Source organism: Nicotiana tabacum, chromosome 2, assembly GCF_000715075.1.
Source record: "Nicotiana tabacum cultivar K326 chromosome 2, ASM71507v2, whole genome shotgun sequence".
Classification (NCBI taxonomy): Eukaryota; Viridiplantae; Streptophyta; class Magnoliopsida; order Solanales; family Solanaceae; genus Nicotiana; species Nicotiana tabacum.
Genome location: NC_134081.1, coordinates 122,988,762 through 123,010,200, shown reverse-complemented (window position 1 = coordinate 123,010,200; position 21,439 = coordinate 122,988,762). Strand labels below are relative to the sequence as shown.

Sequence of the window (21,439 nt, the reverse complement as noted above, 5' to 3'; positions counted from 1 at the left end):
AATTCTTATTTTATTCTCCATGAGATGATTTGAGCCACACAAATACTTATAGATTGTTTTAAATTCAAAATCGTATTTTTAACTCTGTGCTCAGTCAAATAACCACGCCTAAAATAAGACAGAAACTTTTTTCTTTTTTGTAATAAATAGTATATTTTACGCCTTCATTTGAAGTATGAACTTATTGGATTAATCGCGATAAGTTTGACTCCTCTACTTATCAACCTTTATCATACTTGAGAGGAGTGGTCACGATCCTACTAACTACACTTCAAATTTAAACCACCCACTTTGGCACCCGTGTTCTATAACATTGCATATCTTGAAACTTATATTGCACGAGAAAGAAGAAGAAAAAAATATTGCACGAGAAAGAGACAATAATGGTGACCGTCATTATAGGAAAAGTCTTACCTATGTGAGTCAAAGTTCAAACAAATACTACTAGCCGTCTTTGTTTTTTCTTCTTTTTTTTTTTTTTTGCTAAAGCTTCTTTGGTAGGAGAGTGTTTTGCCAACAAAAGAAATCATGTGATATAGAATTGACCAATGTAACACACTCCAAGTGAATCTCACATTGACAAAAAAACTAGAGAGATATTGGGTATTGAAGGAAGAAGTTCCATTAGATCCTAGTAATGCGTTTTAAAGTCGTAGACTGAAAGCGAACAATATCATTAGTAAGTAAGTCTTTCCATTGAGTTTAGACAAATCTCGCATCTTTGAGATAATTGTGCGGTAAACCTTAGCAAGGAATCCTTAAAGGGATATTGCATATATAATTCAAACTTGAAATAAGTGGAAAATGTTTTCAATAAAAGATGTTCAATATATGTTATATATTTCTAAAACCTAATATTTTACCTATATACAATGTAACTTTTTGACGAAGGGCGGTCAATTCGATAGGTTGTAGCTCCGCCCCTACTTTTAAGCCTCAAAATGGACAATATTACTTGTGGACTAGGTTGTTAAGTAAGTCTACACTCTCCAAAAATGTTCTCACCCCGTTCAAATAGAGGCACAAGGTCTGAGTTTTATTAATGACATGCTTTAGTAATATAGCTAAACCTTTGCTATTTTAAGACTGCTACAACTCTTAGGAAGTCTTCTCCTTTTCGCATGATTGTCGGAGGGGAGAAAGAGACTTGGATATTTTTGTTCATTATGATGCATATAAATATTTTCTCTATTATATAAATCAAACTATAATATTAATAAATTAGGAAATTGCATAAGTTGCTACATTTTGTATGTGTTTCTTAAATGGTGAAAATCATTTACACTCCCTAACTTTGCTTTAAAAAATCAATCCCCCCCCCCCCCACAAACTAAGAACAATTATCATTCTCCTCGATCCTATACAATATCTATGTTGCCCTTGTTATTTTCAATCCCATCCTCAATCCTTTTTTATTGTATATGCTATTCCTATGATTTAAATTATGTTATATCTTATTATAAATTAAAATTAAAATTTATTAAAATTATAAATAGAATAGTCCTTTTTATAAATTTGTCACAAAATCTATCATACTTTTATGATTTATATTTGATATAACGCGCATTAAGTATATCTCTAAGTTACATTTTTTTGGTGTTAAATAGATAATTTTTTAGAAGTTTATTATAAAATCTATCTTTATTTTTAATAATTAGAAGATTTTGTATTACATGCATTGAGCATATATTTATTGGTTCTCACAATTTTTTATTCTCGATTGTGTAAAAAAAGATTTAAATTTAATTTCCATTAATAACATTATTGATAAGATTAAATTATTTTATTTTTATTTTTATTTTTCTCATCGTTTTTATTATTCAACGTCATTACATTATATGCTTGTTTATTATTTTTTACTTTTTTCAATTTAAAAATTAAATTTAGTTGTTATATAGGTACATAGCATAAATATTAGAAAAGAAAAAAAATATCATGATGCTAAAAAGGTAAAAGATTAAAACCAAAAAGAAATAAATGTTGATAATATAAAGGTTAAAATAGGTATTTTAAAAAAGTCAACCGAGAAATGGGGGAGAATGACAATTGTTCAAAGTAGAAGGTGGGTTTTATTTTTAAAGTAAAGTTCGGGGTGTAGATGATTTTCACCCTAAAACATGTCGGAAACCCAAGCGGAAAAGGTTAGTAGCCACTTCGAACCAGTGGTTTTTGCTAATGTATTGCAACTCTATTGAACGAAAAATAAAAAGGAAAAAAGGGTTATGTGCAGCAGTTGTAGTAATCTTTTAGGAGTTAACAAAAATGTGTATCTAAATAGGTCGAGGTGTGAAAACTAAAAGATTTCTATATGTCAATCTCTTGAAAACAAGTTTTGAAAAAACACAGAGTTAGACCTTTCTAATGGTATGATCATTTTGCAAATCGTATTAATCCAAACATGTAACTGTCTGTTAATAAAAATAATTGGTGGTAGAGAGGGATGGAACGGATTTAGTAAAATCAAAATATCAAATATTCCACTTCCTCCTATAATACAAGGTAATAGTTCTGTACAATTATATTATCATTCAATTCTGATCTCAACCAGATACCATGATGTTAGAATTAAAAGAATTTTTTTTCCCTTACTTTCATTTTCCCTTTTATTAAAGAATTTAAGTTATATACTATCAGTAAAATTTTATCTGTGATAACAGATAAGTTATTATATATTTGTATCAGATTATCATTATGCTTATAATTGAAATTTACCTATTATTATCGTATAAGTAATATGATTATGCTCATATTTTTCATCAGTACTCTCTGAAACAAGGCCAGAAAACAGAATTCTCTTCATAAACAAGCCAACATTTCTTGTACATTAATTTCCTTCTCTGTTAAACATGCTTAGGCATACAAAACTTTTACAGTAATGTACATTAATTTCCTATACTGCTAAATTCTTTAAGGCGACAAATTAAACGCGCTCCGAACCTGCATAGAGAAACACTAATCCTGCTAATGTTTTCCTGCGACACTGGTTGAATTGTCCTACAGTAGGGAATGGAGAGTGAAATTTGGACCCAGGATAATGATGAATAAACAAATATTGACTATGTGAATCACAGTCATACCATATCAGATGAATTGCCCTGAATGTCAAAAGAAGTTTGCAGTAGTGGTGCTCTGAAACTAAGCTGTCCCTGCAACTGCAATTCACTATGAGCTAACATGAGCATATTTGACCAATTGACAAACTAAATTTAACAAAAATACTAGGTCTAGGACTTTGTGTTCATACCAGCCCTTGAAAACTTTGAGGAGAGTAATGATCACCGGGGGCTGATATATAATTCACGTTTCCCTGCGAGAGAAGGAGTAATTGAGTAAAAGGGAAAATAATTGGATGTAGTCATTCATACTTGTCAAAGGTCAACCAACAATTTTGTCTACTCCAAATATCTTCCCATTATCAAGATCCTAATAAAATAGTTGCCTTACCAGAACACCGTGAGAGGCTTGATGACTGCTGTAACGGTTATCTCGTAGCATAGAAAACGAACTCAACTGGCCCTGAAAAAATACCACATCACTGAATGAGCTCTGTTAAGCAAATAAATTCCGTGGTCAAGTGTTATAAAGCTTGAATGCAGAAAGAGGATGCAGCACCAATCCATGAATGCTCTGATGAGTAGCATAGTATCCGTCAGTAGTTGCAATTCTGGAGCCTGAATCCTGTAGTAGTATAAAGAAGGATCAAAAGAGCTTAAACGCTGCTAAGTTATAGTCTAGCAAGGGATATCTCATACCATTCCTTGTACGGGCCTCTGAGCAAGGAAAGCAACGTCATGACTTGGCAATTTTGAGTTTGGTTGATCCTACAAAGGAGGAAGCCGTTATATGTAACCTAGCTCACAACGTATGTGCAAAAGATTAGGAGCCAAAAGATATACCATCTGCATGCTGCTATCTTGGATCCTGGTAGATAGTACTTCAGCGTTAGATTGCACCTATAGCACTTCCACTATTAAAAAGTTACTTTTGGCACTATTATTGAATCTCTGCTAAATTAGATCTTATACTACCTTGCGCTTTTTCTGCATTTTCTTTCTCTTTGATGACTTCACCGTGCTGCCATCTTGAATCTCTTCATCAACGTTAGGGTTGCATTGAGAAGAAGAAATGTTAGAGACTAATGCACTCTTCACAGAGTTGTTTACATTGACACAATCTTGCATTGCAGCTTTGATTGCGTAGACAGCTGATTCATAGGTTTCCTGGGATGAAGATCCAACTTCACCAAATTTGGCAGCTAGTTTGCAAAGATCATTGAGACGTTGGATGCTGTAACAAGGGGGGCTTGAAATCCCGCATGCTCTCCCTTTAATTTTTGCCTCTCGTGTCCATCGCTTTAATATATACACCAGAGGGATATTGGGGACACCATTTACTTGAAGAACTGTAATTGCATGTCTACAAAGAATACCTATATACTCAAAGGAACAGCATGAACAAACAATGTAAGATTCTCTTCCACTCCAGGATAGCATAAAACTCTGGTGTTTATCACGGTCATTAACTCTATACAACTTTTCAGTTCCTTCTTCAACTTCATTCAGAATAGTGCAAGCAGCAACGCCAACAACCTCAGCTTGAAATTTCATGAATAATGAGTTTGTATAGACAGTAGACATTTGTTTCTCATAAGGAGAAAGAGTTTTTATGGTAGGTGGTTTGTGACGTGTTTCAATATCAGCTTTTGCTTCCTCTTCATACTTGTCAAGCACGAATAGCTTGTACCGATCAATGAACTCTTTGAACGTAGTCTCAGAGGAAATATACCTTTCGAAGGAGGAGGATACACTTTCAGACCACTCAACGGTAGAGAATCCAGCCAAGAAAGTATTCCTCATGTACACTGGAACCCATTTTGTTCGATTTTCAAACAATGATCGAATCAATTCATTATCCCTCAGCTTGAATGTATCAACCATTTTCCACCATCTTTTTTCAAATTCTTCCTCGTTAAGCGTCAACCACATGCATTCCTTCAACTTGTTTACAAAATCTTCAGTCTTACTTATCTTATTGCCTAGATCTTGAGAAACTTTCCCCATTACATGCAACAAACAAAAACAATGCCGTGCCTCAGGGAAGACCTCCTCTACTGCTTCTTTCACGGAAGTGTCATCATCAGTAATAACTACTCTAGGACTCTGGCCACCTACAGCTCTAAACCAAGTGTGCATTAACCAAGCAAAAGTTGATGATGTTTCATCCCCAACCAAGGCACATCCGAGCAACAAAAATTGGAAATGATGATTGACCCCAACGATAGGTATAAATGGGACTGTATATTTGTTTCTGATGTAATAGGTGTCCAAATAAACTACATCACAAAAATGGCCATAATCATTTCTACCTTTTGCGTCAACCCAAAATACATTCCTCATACGTTTTTCTTTGTCGAAGTCTATAGCATAATAAGAATTTGGACTCTCAGCTTGCATAAGAGCTAAAGTATCAAGCAACACTTCCACATCCCCCTCATTTAATGCAAGCTGCAATCCCTTTTTCTGGTACTCTACATCGGCTGATTGCTTGCTCCTTCCCCTGACGGAGCAATAAAAGTCATCAGGGCAAATCTCATGATTATGCTCCTTCACAAAGCTATATATATACCATTTCCCATCCTGCCTTCTCTTCATATGCACACTGGCCTTGCAGTCAGTCTTGGGACATGATCGAGAACTACCAGACTCGCGCTTGGCCCCAAATCTAGAGCATGCAATCTTCACATCAATAAATTTACCCGAATTCTTTGACCTACGACTCGCCTTTATCGTAATGCCAAATCCTAGTGACCTCGCATACTCCTTGTAGAAAGAGTAAGCAGCCTCCTTTGTTTCAAATTCCATACCCTTTTGTGGCTCGTTGTTGGCTATACACTTATCTATAATATCGACATCCACAACATCCATACCTATCGCATCGCCACTTCTGTCAAATTTCACATTTTGATCAACTGCACTTTTTCCCATATACACATTTAACGTGTCAACCCCTGAAGGCAAGTCAAGATCAATTTCCATAGAAGCAATAACTTAAACCACACAAATTGGCATTTTACAAATGACTAACAGAACTATGGATTTTCTCCCTCACTAGAGAAAAACAGCAATTCTTCCCCTTGTGCTACTTACATTTTACTCATTTCCTCGATATATCTCAATACAAGTTAAGCACAGTAAAGGATATTAAATCAAAATCTGGCTATCGGCCTATCGAAGCAACTTTCCTCTCTTCTCTACAGAAGTGATCTTTTAATCTATTTCAGCTCATTTAACTGAAATATCGGGAAAAATAAATAAAAGGAAAGATCAATAACAAGGAAACTAGCTAATAATGGTCACACAGAAATCAACACAGCTAAATGAACCACAGCAAATCCAACTAAGACCCAATAAAAACTATAAGAATTTCAGAATTAAAAAAAAAAAAGAAAAAAAAAGAATTCAATCAATTGACTAATCCTATTATTTCTGTTTTTGGGAATATCATTAAAATGAGATTGTGTGTTTGTGAATAGAAATAGTACCTTGAATGTTTGTCAAATTAGGCGATACTTCATAGGCCAAGCCTAGAGGGAGAAGACAAACAGAGTGGCGCTTTTCTTTTTTCCTCTTTTTTCGTAAACTCCAGGAGAAAATTATATTATTGTTTTTGCACTTATCTTTGAGTTTCAAAGACATATTTGATTTCCAGAAACTAATTAATAGTCCAATACAATGTATTTTTTTCAATAGTTAATCTAATCGTTGATCTAATATTTTAATTCTTTATATTATATGCTACTATTATCATTTATTCCAGTATTAGTACTACACTTGTTAGAGTAATTTTCTAAAATATATTAATAATTTTTATTTTTAACTATATTAAAAGCACAAAAACCCTTAGCGAAGTGTGGTTCGCCTTTTTTACTTTTTTAAAATAGAAACTAATTAATAGTCCAATACAATGTATTTTTTTCAATAGTTAATCTAATCGTTGATCTAATATTTTAATTCTTTATATTATATGCTACTATTATCATTTATTCCAGTATTAGTACTACACTTGTTAGAGTAATTTTCTAAAATATATTAATAATTTTTATTTTTAACTATATTAAAAGCACAAAAACCCTTAGCGAAGTGTGGTTCGCCTTTTTTACTTTTTTAAAATATAGTTGACATTAGACAAAATAGTCATTTTGTTATTTCCCTAATATTTAACACTTTGAAATCAATTAAAAAAATTCTTATTAAAGTTTTCCTTGTTTGAATTACTATATAAAAATTTTAATATTTAGGATATCAAAATCAATTAAAATTTACCTTATACAAATCAAACAATTTATTAACTAGACTATTTGATTGGCACACGGTACCTATATCCTCCGAAAATTACCTAGCTTTTTTCTTGTCTTTTCTTCGATTGGAATTCAGGTCTTCAATTAATTTCATCAATCCAATATAATGAAGTTACATTCTAGCCTTCTGACTTTTGCCGTCTACTTTAGTCTTTAAAGGTTAATAAGTGCTTTGAGTAATATTCCCTCTATTTACATTTATGTGCCTTACTATAGTTTTCTTTTTAGTTTGTTTAAGAAAAAGCCTCTTTTTATATATAGTAACTCTTTAATTTCATCATTTTATATGGTATATTTAAGGCAAATAGATTCAAAGAATTTGATACATTATACACATTTTTATTTTAAAATCACAAGATTCAAAATTCTTCTTTACTTTTCTTAAAATTCGTATCCAATCAGATTATAACACATAAATTGAAACAAAAGGAGTATTAGAAGTGCACGAAGGTGGCATGTGTGTTCATCTGCTGATGCAAGATTGAATTTATTGCTAGAACAATAAAAAAAAAGATTGATCATATTTATATATATCTATCTATTTATACTATAAAAAGCAAGAAAGTCCTTAGAAAAATGTCATTAGTCTTTTTTATCCTTTTAAAATATAGTTTAAGTTAGACAAAATAATAATTTTATTATTTTCCTAATATTTAGCACTTTGAAATTAATTAAAACTTTGCTTATTAAAATTTTTCTTATTTAAATTACGACATAGGAAATCAAAATATTCAGTATACCAAAATCAATTAAAAAAAATTCTTATACAAGTCAAACAATTTATATATAAATTTTCCTATTTTTGTTTGGTACATACACCTTAGGAATGTGCATGTCATAATTTTATAAAGCATTATAAAGTTCCATTCAATGTACATTTTTATCTCAAATTAGATATTTAAACAATGATATATATATATATTCTTGAAATATATATCTATGTATTTAAAGTGTAGTCCACTTTTTGACTATAATATCTTTCATATTAATTTTCCTAATATTTGGAGTTTTAAAATCAACTAAATTTTTATTTATTGAATAATTATTTTAAATGAGTAAAACTTCAACAATTATTTTAAATGAGTAAAACTTACTCAATAATTGTAAAATATCATACGCTTAGTAATTTTTCTAATAATGTTTGAAACTCAAAGCAATAAAGATGAAATATAAAAAAGTTAAAATGTATTTTAGATATCATTTTTTTTCCGAAAACATTCCAATAAAGGACAATTCTCTATATTTTCTATATATTTAGTTATTTATTGTAAATTATTAACTCGACATCAGTCATTTTTAAAGTTTATTAATTACCATTTATCAGTTTTTTTATATGAGCTATGTGCCAACATCTTCCTAAAGCTAAGATCAAAAGATTCAAATTTTCAATTTGTGTTATTTAACAAATTATCATAATAAATACATTTTTTTGACAATAATTTCAATAAAATCTTCTTATATAATCCTGAGGACTTCCATTGGGTAGGATTTCATCATTTACTTAGCTAGCTAAACGAAATCAACATTCATAGTATTAAAAAGTTATGTATCTTATTTTTATTTTATAATTCAAATACATTATTCAATATTTATCTGAATTTTTAAAAATTATTTATTCATTAACATGGGAAACATGCGCAAAGCGCGTACCCTAAAACTAGTAATTTTTAATAATCTAGAGTGAACTCGACCAACTATTTGTGTAAAACTTCTTATTTAGTAATTTTGTTGTAAAGCCTTAATGTAATTTATTTATCTAAAAAAATAATTCCCATTATTCAAACCAAATATAAACTAATCAAGTCAACTATGATATGAAAACGAGGTGATAATAAATACAGCACGGTCATATCCATGAAATTATCTTTCTTATTTCTTGTATGGAGTACTTACTTCATGATTACTGAATTAATCATGGCCTTTTATTTTGTTGTAATGTCAAATAGAGTAGTAACCCGTTATTATATTCCAACACTGGTCTTGTTTAGAAGAATTGAAATTTCAACATATTAAAAAAGATAAATAGCTTCCATCCATATGTGAGGGGAATTATATATCTCCTTTTGATGGAAAAATTTTCCTTGACAATTATTTTGTTACAATGAAACACCAAAAAGCAACACATTATCAAAATGTACTTTCCATCATAACAAACACAACATTGGGATGAAAATACTTGGAATTTGGACAACCAAACATTAGGTACAAAAATAAGCTTGTTCCAAATAGGGATTTCCAAGCATCAACCAGATTGAAGGAAAGATTAAAAAGCTGATTTATTAACAAAGAAAAAAAGAGTGAAGAGTAAAAGGCAATGCCTACATTTACAAGTTACAACCCATTTGCTTAAATTGAAGAAATGTATACCTCTCACCTCAATGATCTTTAATTGCTGCAACTAATACATCCCACAACAGCCTTTACAGGTTAAATTAACTTAGAGCTGTTTATACTCACCTAGCTCTAATATCAAATTGAAGGGAAAGATTTAAAAGCTGATTTATCAACAAAGAACAAAGGTAAAAAAATTAAGAAGCACTGCCTACATTGATCCCTTTTATTTTACAAACAAACACTACAAAGATTCTTCCTGTTGGTTGTACTTTCAACAACAGCCGGTAATGCGAGTTGAAACATATCCACCCTTTCCTGGTAACAAAAGAACCCTATCATTCAATACGTCCGACTTGAATACATCTGTAATAACATCAAAAAAAATAGAAAAAACAAATACCTAATTGATTATGAAAATGATCCTCAAGGATGTCTGGATGCTTCGTCGTGCAATTGAGCAGATCTTACATTGGGTTCGTCCTGTCAACATTAAGGAAAGCCATATGAGTCCACCACAAATGGATCGGAATTGCGCTTAGCTAGAAATTCCGGAGGATCAGCTGGCGCATGGTTCGTAACTTGCTGAATTATATGCTCATCCCTCTACCCTTCTCCACTTAAATACCAGGCCTTTGTCTGCAACATGGTTCAAACTCGTGCTCTTAACTCACACGTCTCACTTCGCTCTTACCACTACACCTGTTCTTTTTCTAACTGACCATTTTATTAGTAAATCTTAATTTTAGAAAAAGGAATAGATAATGAATGTTTACAACAACAACCACCCAGTATAATCCCACTAGTGGAGTCTGGGGAGGGTAGTGTGTACGCAGACCTTACCCCTACCCTGGGGTAGAGAGCCTGTTTCCGATAGACCCTCGGCTCCCTCCCTCCAAGAACTCCCACCTTGCTCTTGGGGTGACTCGAACTCACAACCTCTTGGTTGAAAGTGGAGGGTGCTTACCACTAGAGCAACTCACTCTTGTCCTAGATAAAGGATGTTTGAGTTCTTTAAATGATTATGAACCCCACCCCACCCCACCCCCTGCACACCTGATTGGCCTTATTTTTTCTAAATAAAAGTTGAGTCATTCCTTGATTTGGTCCTTCCCAAATTTTTGACCGATTTCGCTAAGATGGAACTATTTCCTTCACCTAATAAGTACTACATTTGAAACCTATTGTATATCAAAAGTAACATAAGATCCACTATTTTTATCTTTGTAAAATCTCAAACTCAGAAAGAGTAACATTCATCTTCACTGATGAGTCAATTTCTAATTCTCGTCTAAAATACAAAATTATCTATAATTACCTTTAAGCCCTCCATGCTAGATTAAATTAGTACTATTAGATCGGGAAGGAAGGAGTTACCAACATAAACTACATAATTAAATGTATATAATAATCTGAATGCAGCAATTATTTTCGCAAAGTCGACTTCCCTGATAATTAGCGACAAAAACAATTCTATTCAATTGATGTAGGTATGTAGCAATACAAACCCGAATGCCATATGGGAAACTTGGAGCGCGAAAAAAGTCCATTTGCCCCTGCAACAATAAACCAAAAATGTAATAAGATATTTGGTTAATTTGCCTCAACAAGTTCTAGACTAAGAGACTACGTACCAGCCCATGCATTGTTGGCTGAGCACCATAATAGCCATCATGTGTAGGAGCTATAGAATTCAACTGTCCCTACAAATTACAAAGCAAGAAAACAACAGAACTGTTATTGTAATAGTATCAATTTTTCCAGTCTTAAAACTGTGAACTTGCCAAGACATACAAGGCCCTGAATAGTCTGTTGGTTTCCATAGTAGTTATCCCGAGTTGGTGCCATTAAGTTCAACTGTACCTGCAAAAGAGCAGTAACAACTTTAAAAAAACATCATTACAGATGTATTAGAAACATTCGAGATACATGCAGATCATACCATTCCTTGAACACTTTGTTGCGGACCAAAATAGCCATCAAGAGTCACAGGTCTGGAGTTCAATTTGTCCTGCAGTAAAAGGATGAATGAACTAAATAAGAAACCGGAGATGACAAAATAAAACTAAAAAGTTAAGCTTCAAGAACACAGATACACATAGCATTCATAACAACCTCCTCCCACTTTCATTTTAGCAGCAAGAGCACAGGTAATGTAAATCAGATGGCAATAAATAAAAGTAATTAAGGTATCAGAGCAAACCATTTGTTGTAAGCTGTCTGCTGCGCCAACAGCCAAAACATCTGGCTCCGAGTTCACCTGCAGAACCAGGAAATATTCATAAGATATCAAATAATACAAAAGAAGTGTTCCCGTGATTGCTCTTCACAACATACCTTCCGTTTCTTAGTAAAACTATTCTTCTTCTTGTTTGTCTTGCTCATACTCCTACTTTGGTTATCGTCTTCAACACAGAGAAGACCAGGAGCTGATGATGTGCCAGCTTCTAAGATATTCTTATTTGAGTTATTAAAGGTCACGCAACTCCCAAAAGCATCATCAAGTGCACGAAGAGCAAAACTATAGCTCTCTTGGGATAATGACCCTTCTTCACTCAATTTCATCGCCCTATAGCATAGCTCATTATATCTCTGGACCCTTGACTGCACATCTTCAGATCCATCTGTCATAGAGTACTTGCTCTTGGCATCTTTTGTCCATCGCTTCAAAATATATTGTAATGGGATAGAGGAAACACCACATATTTGGAGAACTACCAATGCATGTCTACAAAGGTAGCCTTTAAATTCAAACAAATGACATACACAAGATATTTCTGACTTCACTTCATTCAACGTAACAATGAAATCTTGATCCTTCTCATAATCTTTAACACTAAATGTTATGGTTGTCTCATCTTGCTGCTCTCTTTTAGGAATACAAGCAACTGCACCCAAAACCTCAGCCTGGAATTTCTTAAATACAGTGTGTGTATAAAGCCCTGCCACATGCTTCTCGAATGGTGATGGAGACTTCAAAGCAGGTTGTTTGTTCCATGTATCAGAATCTGCTTTTGCCTCCTCCTCATACCTATCTTGTAATATTGTTTCATATTGCTTTACAAACTCCTGGACAGTGGTTTTCTTATGTACATATTTGTCAAAGAAAGAGTTCACACTCTCTGATCGTTGAACCGTTGACATTCCCGCTAAAAATGCATCTCTCATAAATGTAGGGGTCCATTTCACACGATCTTCATAGAGTAAATGAATCAATTCAACTTCTCCGAGATCAAATCTATCAACTAGTTTCCTCCACCTCTTTTCAAACTCCTCATCTGTCGATGACCTGTAAATACATTTCTCAAACTTTGCCATAAACTTTTCGTTCTGTTTAATGACATGATTCAGCGTTTCGGACACCTTTCCCAGCATATGCCACATACAGAAATAATGGAGGGATGATGGCAAAGCCTCTGAAATGACTGACTTCAATACCTGGTCATGATCTGTGATCACTGTCTTGGGAGCTTGACCACCCATTGCCTTCAACCATGTCCGCATAACCCAAGAAAATGTTGTGGCAATCTCATCAGAAACCAAAGCGCATCCAAGTAGCATGAACTGATAATGCTGATTGACCCCAACAAAAAGAGCCAGGGGCATTTTGTACTTGTTTCTGATGTAGGTAGTATCAAAAGACACAACATCACTGAAATTTGCATAGTCATGCCTGGCTTTGGCATCAACCCAGAATAAGTTCCTCACACGTTGATCTTCACCCACATCAACAGCATAAAAGAAGTTGGAATTAAGACTTTGCATCTGAATGAAAAACTCCAGCAAAACGTTTATGTCTCCCCCTTCCATTGCTGAATTTCGACCTTTCTCAAATGGACCTTTTGAGTCACTTTTCAGACCAACAACATTTTTGTATTCAGCAAACTGCCTTGCCATTGCGGCATACATCCTTCTTGTTTGTTCACTGACAGCTTGGGCTGGTAAAAGTTCATGATTATGTTCTTTCTCGAATCTATGAATGATCCATTTCCCATCGGGTCTTCTTTTCACATGCATACTTGCTTTGCAATCTGTCTTTGCACATGCTCGCCGACCAGTAGCATTTTCTGGATCCTGCTTGTTCCCTTGTCTACTACGTGGTCGATTTGCAGACTTCTCATATTCCCGTTTCGTTCCATATCTAGAACAAGCAAATTTTGCATCAATGAATTCCCTTGATGTCTTTGAGCGACGGCTGTTTTGTATGGCTGTATTGAATCCCATTGACCGAGCATACTCTTGATAAAAGGCATAAGCTTCACCATGGGACTCAAATTCCATACCAGCCAGCGGTTCAAGGTTTACATCCTCCTTAAACTCTATGATATTTGCTACGGCGGTATTCATATCGCCTCCATCTTCTGCATGCATCTTCTCTTCAACAACAACCAGCATCCCCTGCATTCCATCATCACTGTGCATTTTTTCTACATTGTCAAGCATATTTATAATTCCATTTTGTTCTTCTTCTTCTTCTTCCTTTTCATGATCTCGAGAAGGAAGCCGAAGATCTATATCCATGATGCTAAACAACTGAAAGCCTATCGATTTCTCTTGTACTGATACCTGAACATCAAGAAACAAATACGGGAAAGCTTGTCCAGTGAGAGGTTACAACAACATAGAAATATTTCTTTTTCAATAAGCACAGAAAGATATAACAAATAGCCCAAAACATCTCTCTCCACATTCCACCACTCTTCTAAATCTAATCATTAGACTCCAAGAATTGTCGATGACTAACTTGTGATTTCATCAATGTTTCGGGTTTCACTAAGTGGCCTAAATATCAGAAAACTTTGAGCTCAAAACCATCATATAAATTTAAATAAACCAAACCATTTATCACGCTGACAACAGCTCATACATTACGATGACCTTCTACTAGCTTTCCACATTTCAAGTTTCAGCATGTCCTTCAGATATTTCAAGATAGGACATAATTGCTCACAGAATCTAATCAGCTAGCAGACAAAAAGTGATCTTATGACACTTTTCACGGATGGAAATCCATAACATGAAGGATATGCATCAAGCTCTGTCTACTTGAAGAGGAAGAAGCCCGGACCACATCCAATCCACCAGAGATTTGAATCAGTGGATACAAAAGGCCTTCGTCCAAATTTAGACAGAAGTGCAAACGTATATAATTGTATACACTCCACCTGCAGGTGTAAGCGACTTAAACTGCAGCTTTCAGTCCATATATCAAAGGTGATTACTTGAAATTCAACCACATCCAACCTGCAGATTACATAGAATGAGCTCACTCCCCATCTCTGTGATGCAAGCAATTAGCCTTGCCCCCTCCCCTCTCATGCAGTCCTCTATGAGGCACTTGAGTGAAGATACATACTACCTCCATTTCATTTAAGGTTGTTGACTGCGCATGAAGTTTAAGAAATAAAGGAAGACTTTCGGAACCTGTGACCTTAAAAAATTGACATTTTTCTGGTTATAAAAGCATGTCATTAAAGGTACAATGGGAAGTTTAAGTTAAACTGTTTGTAAATATAGACAGCTGCCATTCTTTTCTAAACATACTAAAAAGGAAAGAGTTCCACATAAAATAGAACAGAGGAAGTATCATTCAATGGTCTAAAATGACAAAGCGTTAGAACCCCAGTCTTCCATGGTCCATTCTAGCTTCATGATCGCTAGACCACACCCTTGGATGCTTGTCTTGCAACCACTATTTTCAATGAACAGAAAGTCAAAGCACAGCTTTTTTTATCTCAATCCAAAATTCATAACTTTTTGCCGCCAAGAAACAAAAGAAAATGGATAAACAGATGTATAAACAAGTCCATATAGCAGCAAAGTGATCTGGATAAACAGATATATAAATAAGTCTACATAGCAGCAAAGTGATCTGTATAAACAGATGTATAAATAAGTCTATATAGCAGCAAAGTGATCTGGATAAACAGATGTATAAACAAGTCTATATAGCAGCAAAGTGATCTGGATAAACAGATGTATAAACAAGTCCATATAACAGCAAAGTGATATGGATAAATAGATGTATAAAAAAGTTCATTATCGCTTAATTAAAATTCAAGACTTTCTGTTCTGCCTCTCTACCTTCATAGATAGGGGTAAGGTCTGCGTACACACTACCCTCCCCAGACCCCACTTGTGGGATTCCACTGGGTTGTTGTTGTCTATGTTGTTGTTGTTTAAGGGAGGCTGAATTTGCACGTATAAATCTACCAAAGTTATATGGGGCTATAAATGTTAGTAAGAAGGGAATTTCTTTGCAACAGAGTAAGAGAAAGGTCTCCCCAAAGAATATAAACGAATGTTCACGTGTTTATCCTCGAGTGGTGATTCTCACCTTATAACTACAAAGATTTGTTTCACAAAATCTGCAGCAATAATCGGCTGCTGAAGGAAGGAACTGTTTTAATTTGCCAACTACTTCTCCAAGTTTCAGTAGGGAACTAGGTTATTCAAAATGATGACTCTCTAACTACATAATCCTGAAGATCATGAGGTTTTTTTTTTTCTGTTTCGTGGAAACAGCCTCTTGTATAAATGCAGGGTAAGGGTCGCATACAATAGACCCTTGTGGTCCGGCCCTTCCCGAACCCCGCGCATAGCGCGAGCTTAGTGCACCGGGCTGCCTTAGTTGTGCATCTCTATAGAGCAACAAACCAGCTTACCTCGTAAGAGCTAAAGTCTAGCAGCTAGACTCTAACTCGTCTTCCCCAGTTCCCAGTCACTGTTCATTTAACTCAATCATATGTATTAGTTTTTACCTCAGAAGCTAAGTGCAATTGTCTGATCTTGTAAAATTGTATTCTCACTTCATTTCTGTTGATTGCAACATTAAGGAAACTATGTAAATGAATTAAACAGAAATTACATTATCACAATTCAAATGAATTAAACAGAAATTACATAAACCATGAACATCATAAAAGAACCAATACTATGAATTTTGTCTTAGTAACAGTTCATAACAAATGTTCATCGTAATATGAAGGATTTTGTGTGTGTGTGTGGTGGGGGGTGGGGGGGGGGGATGAAGGGGGAAATTTTAAGAAGGGAGAGAGTGGAGGTAGAGGTACCTGTTCTGTGTATCTTTTCTTTCTTTCTGTCACGCACACACACACTCGCTCGATCTGCGATTCTGCAACTGCAAATTCACGCGATCCCTTTTGGCGAGTGGAGTTCTTTTTCTCTCACAAATGTCTATGATTTAGGGTTTGTAAATCTTCTCCCCTTCTCGCCTCCCTCTTCTTACCTACGCCACTGCAGCGCGTGATTTTAATTTTTATTTTCCTACATTTTTTACCCAATCGATACACTAAACAAAAGAAAATGTCTAAATAATAAAATAATAAAATTGTTTTCTTTTATTTTTCTTTTCTTGCTTCATACTAACTCTTTGCTGTAAATTTCTAAGATATTGTATTTTGTTATGAAACTATTATTTGTGGATGTTCATTTATTACTCCGCTATTGATAATCTTCCTGAAGAAGATTATTCATTTAGTACTTTGTTGAAGTTTATCTACAAGCAGCTGATGCAAGCAGGTTGCAAGCAACTCAATGAAATGATTTGCAGCAGCTTCTTATTAAACATGCAGGTTGCAAGCACCTCATGCAGACAGCTTACAAGCAGCTGAAGAAAAGCCTCGCAACTGCTTCCTGAAAAGCCTCGCAGCTGCTTCCTTTCTTCTATAAATAGAGGAGTTTTCAGTTCATTATATATATATCAGTTTGAAAGTTGAATAAAATATCAAACTCCCTCTATACTTGTCTTCAGTTTATTTCCTTTATAATCTTTATTTTATAATACATTATCAACAAGAGTCTCTATGTTTGAATGTATAGTTATCTGTAACTTGAGATAATTTGGAGCAAAAGACGATGGAAGCCAAAGCTGCCTTAGGTAGATGAACAAGGTTCGTTTCTAATCTTGCTTTCGCATGTTAAGTATTTTCTGTATGGACAACTATTATTAACTACAAATGTTATGATGCTCTAACAATTTTGTTTTATCCATGCGAGCAATATTGCATCTTGAGATAGAGCTGCAATCAATACATATGGCTAATGATTAAGAAGGATGGTACCCGTACAAGGACTATAGCACCAACATATATATAGCCATCACTATTTACTTCTCTAATTAATTTTTCAGGTTTCATTTACGCTTTGGCATCCATATCCTTTAATATTATATCATTACTTGTCTAATGAAGCATATTTGAATTGTCATGTGGATAACAATAAAAGGTCCACTTAAACTCTGGTAGAGTCTGCAAAAAAAAAATATACAACCACCAGAAGTGATTGTGTTTCGTATATCTCATTGTAACTAAATTTTGTTAACCACAAGAAGTGGTATGTGCCTATGACCACCAGAAGTGATAATTTAGGCTTGCTATGGTTACAATGAAGATAAGCTAGAGAAATATTCTCTATATTACATGCACGCCTCAATTTGCTCCTGAAATAGTAAATATTTTAAAAGAGATTGAAGCATCACAATTTGATGTGACTAATACGTGTTCAGATAATTATGTTCGATTTTCTGAAAGATGAGAATTTTTATAAATAATAATCCATTCCCTGAAGTGAATGTGACAATATTAATAAAGCCGTAAATATGAGCGCGCTATTAATGTAAATATATTACGATTCACCTCTAGAAGAGGTAATATGATTGAGAGAATATATACTCAATTTTTCGTATTTTAATTTGCTCCTGAAGAAGTAACACAATTGAAATTTTCTCCCGAAACAGGAAAATATTATGAAACTGTATCTTTCTGTGCATAAAATAAAATAATGAGCTATTCAAAGTTATTTTTGAAGAACATTTTCATTCCCTGGAGTGAATGAAGAAATACCACAACTCACCTCCGGAAGATCTAGAATAACAGAGGATATAAATATTATTTTTGTGGCATAAAGATCATTGCCGCACGTACCTGTTGTACGTAAAATATCTTGGATAATTTTATTAAGTATCATTCTAAGGCAAAAGCATTCTTGCAGAATGCTTTCTACTACAACCACATTAATATATTATGATTAGTTATTGAGTTTCCCGAAGAAAATAACAACTCGTGTATCTTTCCTTAAAAGATGCAATGACTATGTGGTTGCCATATTGATACAAAATATATTGAGATGTTAATGAAATTTCTCCTTGAAGGAGATATTTGTCACAAAGTTAGTGGTAGAAATATATTAAATTCTTAATTTTTGTCATTTATAAATTTAGAATTAGCTTTATATTGTTCATTTGATTATGATTTTCTCTCATGACATCAGAAGTGTCTGAGCAATATTTGGTAGTACAACAAAAGCCCATGAAGAGCTATCTGTTTGTCTAGAAGACACATGACACAAGTAGTGTCTGAATAATATTTGATTGTGGACAATAAATGGAAGGCTCCCGAAGAGCTTATCTGTCAGTATTGTGGTCAAAACATATGTTATGATAAACCGAAGTTTGCTAATACATATGACTATCATACTGAGACTGCAAATGATTGAAAGATTAAAAATCTTCATGTTTCCATAATCATATGGGGTAAATATGTATGTGAGAAGTCACCCGCCTTATTCTTCAAATTTGTACTACATCATGTGTCACAGTATACTAGAAGTTTACTAATGTAAAAGCAGCCACAGTAAATTAGAAATTTACTGATACAAAAGTAGCTACAATAAATCAGAAGTTTATTGATGTAAAAATTTATGTCATTGTAAACCAGAAGTTTACTTAGAGATAGCACATGCCATGATAAACTTGAAGTTTTTATTTGCTACTTTTAAATGAGCTATTTGAGAATTTAGATAAGCATATACTGAAGAACTGGAAGATTCTTCAAGAATTCTCTTGTGTTGCTTGTTCTTATAATAACTTGATTATACCAGCTAATATTGGGACTAAAGTCCTCGAATTCTGGAATATATAAAAGGTGAATATGGGCTCATTCACCTATCATGTGAACTACTTATAGATGCATATATAAGATGGTTACATGTATATTTATTGTCAATCTGCAATTTGGCAATTGAAATTGTCTTTCTCAATTAAGAGCATAATTTTCATATTATGAAATCAAGATAGTTCATCTTGATGATGTTGGTTTATATCCAAGCTAGTTTAGCATTGAATACCTCCTATTAATGGCTAAACTATTGCTTATGAGAACAAAGCCTCATGTGTTGGTCTAAGTTTTTCTAAATTGCATACAACAACACTTGTATGCATCAGACCAACAAAATATGATAAGTCCTCCCATCACAATTGGTTTAGGATTAGAAACCAAATATTTTTACTATCTAATAACTTGTTATGTGTGGTATATGATTAATTTCTCTACCACAATGCACAAAGATATGTTTCCCAAAGAAGATTGGGGATATGAGTTAGTTTTTCTAACATTTGGGGGATGGAATAAAACAGCTGAAAAATATGCTATATGAATCGAATTATCATTAATATGATCCTCACTTAGAAGATAATTCAAGTCAAATTCCAGAAGCATTTGTTGATCCAAAATTAAATATCATATTTCAGCTGCAAATGCTTCTATTAAAATTAAAGTCCCTGAAGGATAGAGTTTACTGTACGCATGAAGCCTGGTAGACCAATCAGTTCCAAAGGTAACAATCCTTGAAAAGAATAGAAGCAAATAATCAAAATGATCATAATAAGGAGGAAATAAGCTCTGGAAGAGCCCACAACATAACATTTCATGAAACTCCAGAAGAAGTTCAGGTACCTGAAAATAAAGAAAGTGATGAGATCTCAACAAGTTATGTCGCTTGCGAACTGATACGAAATGATCGTCGATGATATATTTGATTCAATATAATGCATAATATTGTAAAAGATTGTGAGGATCGGACCTGTAGTCCAGACACCTGAAGATGCCATGCCATTTAAATGTAAGTCATGACCTATATGACTCATTTGATTAATTCTATATGAAAATCCCTGAAGGATTTAAAATACCTGAAGAAAATTCAAAATCTCGGGAAATTTATTCAATCAGATTACAAAAATCTTTGTACAGTTTAAAGTAATCTGGGTGCATGTGGTATAATCACCTTAGTGAATATTTGTTGAAAGAAGGTTACATAAATGATGTTATTTGTCCATGTAGTTTTATAAAGAAAATGACATCAGAATTTGTTATACTTGTTGTTTATGTTGATGACATAAATCTTGTTGGAATTCCAGAAGAGCTCCAAAAGACAATTGAATATCTTAAGAAAGAATTTGAGATGAAAGATCTTGGAAAGATAAAACTTTGTCTTGGTCTGCAAATTCAACATTTAGCATACGAGATCTTTATCTATCAATCTGCCTATACATAAAGGGTCTTAAAACGCTTTTACATGGACAAAGCGCACCCATTGAGTACACCAATGATTGTTCGATCACTTGAAGTGAATAAGGACCCGCTCCGACCTTCAGAAGATGATGAGGAACTCCTTGGTCCTGAAACACCCTATCTCAGTGCAATTGGTGCATTTATGTATCTTGTTAATGCTATAAGACCTGACATAGCATTTTCTGTTAATTTACTAACAAGATATAGCTCTTCTCCTACACGGAGATATTGGAATGGGATTAATTATATATTGTGATATTTAAAGGGAACTCTTGATATGGGTTTGTTTTATGCTAACAAAGGTAGTGCAGATCTTGTTGGTTATGCAGATGCAAGTTATTTATCTGATCCCCATAAAGCTCGATCTCAAACCGAGTACGTG

At 33.8% G+C, this 21,439-nt stretch overlaps 2 protein-coding genes across 17 annotated transcripts; both read right to left on the bottom strand.

The window, feature by feature from the left end:
- Positions 1–2,774: 2,774 nt before the first annotated feature.
- On the bottom strand, positions 2,775–6,694 carry LOC107774465 (protein FAR1-RELATED SEQUENCE 2). 9 transcript variants are annotated; one of them, XR_012703007.1, is made up of 9 exons: positions 6,542–6,679; positions 4,029–6,007; positions 3,897–3,953; positions 3,753–3,821; positions 3,613–3,678; positions 3,445–3,516; positions 3,245–3,307; positions 3,078–3,162; positions 2,775–2,994 (listed from the first exon to the last, which is right to left on the bottom strand). XR_012703007.1 is itself a non-coding variant. In XM_016593998.2 (9 exons), exons 2-9 carry the CDS (start codon positions 5,982–5,984, stop codon positions 2,962–2,964), a joined length of 2,391 nt encoding a protein of 796 aa, XP_016449484.2. In that variant the 5' UTR covers positions 5,985–6,007; positions 6,542–6,694; the 3' UTR covers positions 2,775–2,961. The 9 variants fall into 9 exon arrangements, 4 of the variants coding, with proteins under 4 accessions (XP_016449484.2, XP_075094807.1, XP_075094801.1 ...); XM_016593998.2 differs by having other exon boundaries at positions 3,078–3,152; positions 6,542–6,694; XM_075238706.1 differs by having other exon boundaries at positions 3,078–3,146.
- A 2,914-nt stretch (positions 6,695–9,608) lies between these two features.
- Positions 9,609–16,994, bottom strand: LOC107774463 (protein FAR-RED ELONGATED HYPOCOTYL 3). 8 transcript variants are annotated; one of them, XM_075238687.1, is made up of 11 exons: positions 16,762–16,899; positions 16,450–16,504; positions 14,854–14,932; positions 12,026–14,254; positions 11,892–11,948; positions 11,631–11,699; positions 11,483–11,551; positions 11,323–11,391; positions 11,197–11,244; positions 10,092–10,171; positions 9,609–10,006 (listed from the first exon to the last, which is right to left on the bottom strand). In XM_075238687.1, the coding sequence occupies exons 4-10, from the start codon at positions 14,207–14,209 to the stop codon at positions 10,115–10,117; spliced, it is 2,553 nt and encodes an 850-aa protein (XP_075094788.1). In that variant the 5' UTR covers positions 14,210–14,254; positions 14,854–14,932; positions 16,450–16,504; positions 16,762–16,899; the 3' UTR covers positions 9,609–10,006; positions 10,092–10,114. The 8 variants fall into 8 exon arrangements, 5 of the variants coding, with proteins under 5 accessions (XP_075094788.1, XP_016449480.1, XP_075094789.1 ...); XR_012703004.1 differs by lacking the exon at positions 14,854–14,932 and having other exon boundaries at positions 11,323–11,422; positions 16,762–16,972; XM_016593994.2 differs by lacking the exon at positions 14,854–14,932 and having other exon boundaries at positions 16,762–16,977.
- Positions 16,995–21,439: the final 4,445 nt, after the last annotated feature.

Bases quoted from the DNA above. Each gene is read 5' to 3' on its own strand.
- LOC107774465 (XM_075238700.1), bottom strand. From the start codon at position 6,035: ATGGAAATTGATCTTGACTTGCCTTCAGGGGTTGACACGTTAAATGTG. The intron at 3,822-3,896 runs GTATATCTTTTG...CCTCCTTTGTAG, and splicing joins AAGATAGCAGCATGCAGATG to GATCAACCAAACTCAAAATT. The intron at 3,308-3,444 runs GTAAGGCAACTA...CTTCTCTCGCAG, and splicing joins AAGCCTCTCACGGTGTTCTG to GGAAACGTGAATTATATATC.
- LOC107774463 (XM_075238684.1), bottom strand. From the start codon at position 15,007: ATGAGAGGGGAGGGGGCAAGGCTAATTGCTTGCATCACAGAGATGGGG. The intron at 11,949-12,025 runs GTATGTTGTGAA...CTGGTTCTGCAG, and splicing joins GTTTTACTAAGAAACGGAAG to GTGAACTCGGAGCCAGATGT. The intron at 11,392-11,482 runs GTATGTCTTGGC...TGTAATTTGTAG, and splicing joins AACAGACTATTCAGGGCCTT to GGACAGTTGAATTCTATAGC.